The sequence below is a fragment of the Mastomys coucha genome, unplaced genomic scaffold, assembly GCF_008632895.1.
Source record: "Mastomys coucha isolate ucsf_1 unplaced genomic scaffold, UCSF_Mcou_1 pScaffold22, whole genome shotgun sequence".
Lineage (NCBI taxonomy): Eukaryota > Metazoa > Chordata > Mammalia > Rodentia > Muridae > Mastomys > Mastomys coucha.
In genome coordinates, this window is record NW_022196905.1 from 79700989 (window position 1) to 79704821 (window position 3833).

The following is a 3833-nucleotide window of genomic DNA, read 5'->3' on the forward strand; positions in this document are numbered from 1 at the left end:
ATCCAGAGAGGGGTCCTGGTACCAGATCAGGTTATATGTAACTTCAGGTGTTGGCCCCTTTGTGGTGCATGACAAACTCAATTTAGAAATTAGTTATATAGCCGGGCAGTGGTGGCACACTCCTTTAATCCCAGTACTTGGTAGGCAGAGACAGGCAGATTTCTGAATTGGAGGCCAGCCTGGTCTACAGAGTGAGTTCCAGGACAACCAGGGCTACACAGAGAAACCCTGTCTTGAAAAACCAAAAAAGAAAAGACCAAACAAAACAGTTGGCCTCTACAGAATTACATAATTCTAGCATATTGTTATTCATTACTTCATTTCTACAGAATATATTTAGAAGTCACAGTTTCCATATCTGAGGAAAGTGAAAGGAGAATGCCTACAAGATAGAAGAATGGAACACATCAGTAGTTAATTACCATGTTAGATGTTTTATATTTATTTCCAGTCTGAAACAGAATGGCTTATTTGGAAATATGTCTAAAGCAGGCAGTTGGAGGCTTCTTGTGGTGGGAGTTAATGCAACTGTCACTCACGGCTTTCCCAAGCATGAAAATGATTTAGTTCTTTTTCTTTCTGTTCCCCCTCTTTTTCCTTTCTTTCATATAACATTTTCGACACACAAACAAGCAACATTTAATAATGATGAATGTCAGAGTCAGCACACAGGCCAGCAGGAACCCGATCACATCCAGGGAGTGGTACTGGACCCAGCTGAGGTCATGGGCTGCCACACGAAGGTGCTTGGCTCCTTTGTGACGCATGACAAACTCAATCCAGAAGACTGCTCTGTCCAGGGGCTTCACTGGCTGATCGTGGTGGATTCTTGATAACCGCATGGCATTCTCTTTATAACTAAAAGATAAACAAACAGAACTTATGTTGTTGCTTGTTTCTGGAACATCCCATAGTTATGCAAGCCACTGTGACCTCCTCCTTAGCCCAAAAGCCCTTTGACTCAGAGCCAGCCTTGCCCTACGGTAGCTCTCCCACCTGGGGTGAGCCAAACAAAAGGCCCTTTGTCTGCTCCTATCTCCCCCCTCCTTCTCTCCAGTTCTTGTGGTGAGGGTTACAAGCCACAAGTCATAAGTAAGTGTAGGAACTACTCTCTTGGACTTTGTTATTTTCGGGGATCTTCAGGAGTTGATCCCCTGGAAAAGCAAGGAAAAGTTGTGGAAGCAATCTGTTTCTAAGACAATGTGATCAAATGCAGATGTAAATAATGTAACCTCTAGTATTAAATCAATGCTCTCATCTCTTTGAAAGAATTGTGATATCCTGGAACTATAGTGCCCAAGACTGTTTAAGATAAAAATGGGGGGGGGGGGAAACACATGTATATATGAGCACAAGCCTCTAGGTAGGTCAGAGAATAGGCAGTCAGCATAAGTCAGTCATTTTAGAATTCCCGGATCTTTTACTTCTTAATGTGCTGGGGGCCCAGGGGTTCTTGTACTCACAGGAAGCGCTAAAAGAACTAAGAATGTTAATTACACAGGGGAATCTCCTTTAGAGAGCAGATAAAAATCAAATACCTGAATTCTATCCAGAAAACTAAAAGTGGAGGTTGCTAACAACCTGGTGACATTTTTGGTATCTGTGGTGGCAGTTCTCACCTTAACGCCTCGGAAAGATTATTTCAGACTCTGCCCTCTTTAGACCATTACCCTTCCTTATGGTAGAAGTCACAAATGCATTATGGCCAGCTGATTCTATGCTATTGGTCAGAGACCACACTGGATTCTAGGCTTTAACTTGTAGAACCCACCCTCATTGTAATTCCTTGCTGTGGGTATGCCTTGTTCTTGGTTCAGTGTAAAAACAAAACAGAAAGAAAAAAGACTTTTTTTTTATTTCACTGAACTACAGACAAAGTCAAAATATAGTTTTACAGGGTCATTACAGGTGAAGTTTAGGCAAACTGTATTGGTGATAAAATACTAATATTGCAAAGTTGTTTTTCCAACAAGATAGTTTTGTTCACACTTAGAGACTAAATTTCAAATTTACATGTTTGTTAGAAAGTGTGACTCTAAACTAAAAGCTCTTTGTCTTATAAGCAAGGTAAGTCCATGTACAATTTATTTCACCTTTTAGTCACTAAATGTTTAAGCATAAGATTGTTAAGACATCCTGAATAATTAATACAATTACCATTTATATGTACAGTTAGAATGTACCCTCTTTTGCTTCTTTTCCTTCTCTTTCCATGTAACCTGTATATGATGGGTGGGTGGTTCCTAGACATGAAGAGGTCAGAGGCCACTCACTAGGCTTTAGGCCTTAAATTCTATCCTATTTAAGAAGATTCAGTTGTTCACTACTGTGCACAGCAGCCTAGCTGGTCTGCTTTTATGGATACTGTCTCTACTTCTCTTTTTGATCTAGAAGCTCAGGGTTTATAGACAAATCAAGAACACATAGGATCTGAACACAGCTCTACATGTGTGCACAGCAAGAGCTTACACTGTGCCCCTTCCCAACTCCCTATTGAAATTTATAGTTGTTTTGTAGAATCATATAATGGAATAAAAACACCATACCCGATGTTCTCAAGTCATCTTAGAAGTACTACGTGGCTTAGTGTTAACATCAAGTGATTTAAGTTAAATACTATTTTACTCTGTACATACTCAAGCACATGCACACACACGCATACACACACATGCAAACATACACACAAACATATACACACACAGACACATACACACAAACTTTCTAAAATTATTTACATCATTATTTCTTCTGTACTTCAATAGATTTAAAACAATGGACTAAATGACTATTCTATGCATTAATGTTTAAAATAATCATAAAATGTAGCCACTCTGATAATCAAAATGAATCAAGTTGTCATCAACTAAAAACTCAGTAAGAATCTAATGCAAAATCTATGCTAACATTTATGCAAAAAGGTAGCTTATCCTAAGAAATATCGATATTCCTGAACCTAAAGTTATATCCTAAAATGTATCTTTCTAATAGCCAAAATATTATGACACACTTACTCAGAAATGACTGGTACATAATAGTCATTTTTGTTAAACATAACAACACTATATATTATTTTTGAAAAATAATATTGATCATATTATCAGTTCCATCTTGATTTAAACAATGCATCTAAGTCATTATATATTTATTTCTTAAATTGAAATTATAAGTGAATTTGTATAATCATACTATATTTTACAAACATATAGATTGGTACTATCTTCAAGCAAATATTTTTTTTCCAGATTCAGAAACTGCCTGCAGTAGGAAGGAAATGAGAAAAAAAAGTTCTTTTTTTTTTTCTTTTTTTGAGTTTGTTTTATGTCATCCTGTTTGAAGATAGGACAAATCTAAAATATAAACCATTGGACAATTTCCAGAATGACAGCAAGGCTAACCAGTGGCTGGCAGAGCTTTCCACGCTTCCATACTTACGAGGGCTCATTAATGACTGCTCTCACGGCACTGAGTAAATCTGTGCTTCTCATTGTGCTGATGCTGACTTTCACGGCTGCTCCCTTGGCCTCCATGTGAGCGATGTTGTAAGGCTGATCAGCAAACATGGGAAGCCCCACCATAGGGACCCCGTGGTAGATGGCTTCGTAAATCCCGTTTGTTCCACCATGTGTGATGAAAGCTTTGGTTTTAGGATGTCCTGTTTGAGCGGCAGAGTGACATGTGAGTGACATGGATTTCAACCTATCATATTGGCAGTAAAATGCACAGTGTGCATGTCACTGGGGATGGCAATGCTTCTTCTAAAGGTTGGGAACTTGGGACATTGGTTCCCTAGAATTAACCCCTTCTTCACTGACTGAGAATCACTGGGGTGATGG

General features: G+C 38.6%; 1 protein-coding gene across 2 annotated transcripts in view; it reads right to left on the reverse strand.

The window, feature by feature from the left end:
* Positions 1 to 417: 417 nt before the first annotated feature.
* The window catches only part of LOC116070584 (UDP-glucuronosyltransferase 2A3), a 223619-nt gene continuing 220203 nt past the window's right edge, over positions 418 to 3833 (reverse strand). Inside the window, exons 5-6 of one of the 2 annotated variants that reach the window (XM_031342018.1) lie at positions 3433 to 3652; positions 418 to 858 (exon numbers count right to left, since the gene is read on the reverse strand). In XM_031342018.1, coding sequence (XP_031197878.1) covers positions 564 to 858; positions 3433 to 3652 — 515 coding nt within the window. In that variant the 3' untranslated portion in view covers positions 418 to 563. The remainder of the gene's footprint in view (positions 859 to 3432; positions 3653 to 3833) is intronic. The other variant, XM_031342020.1, reaches the window with a different exon arrangement.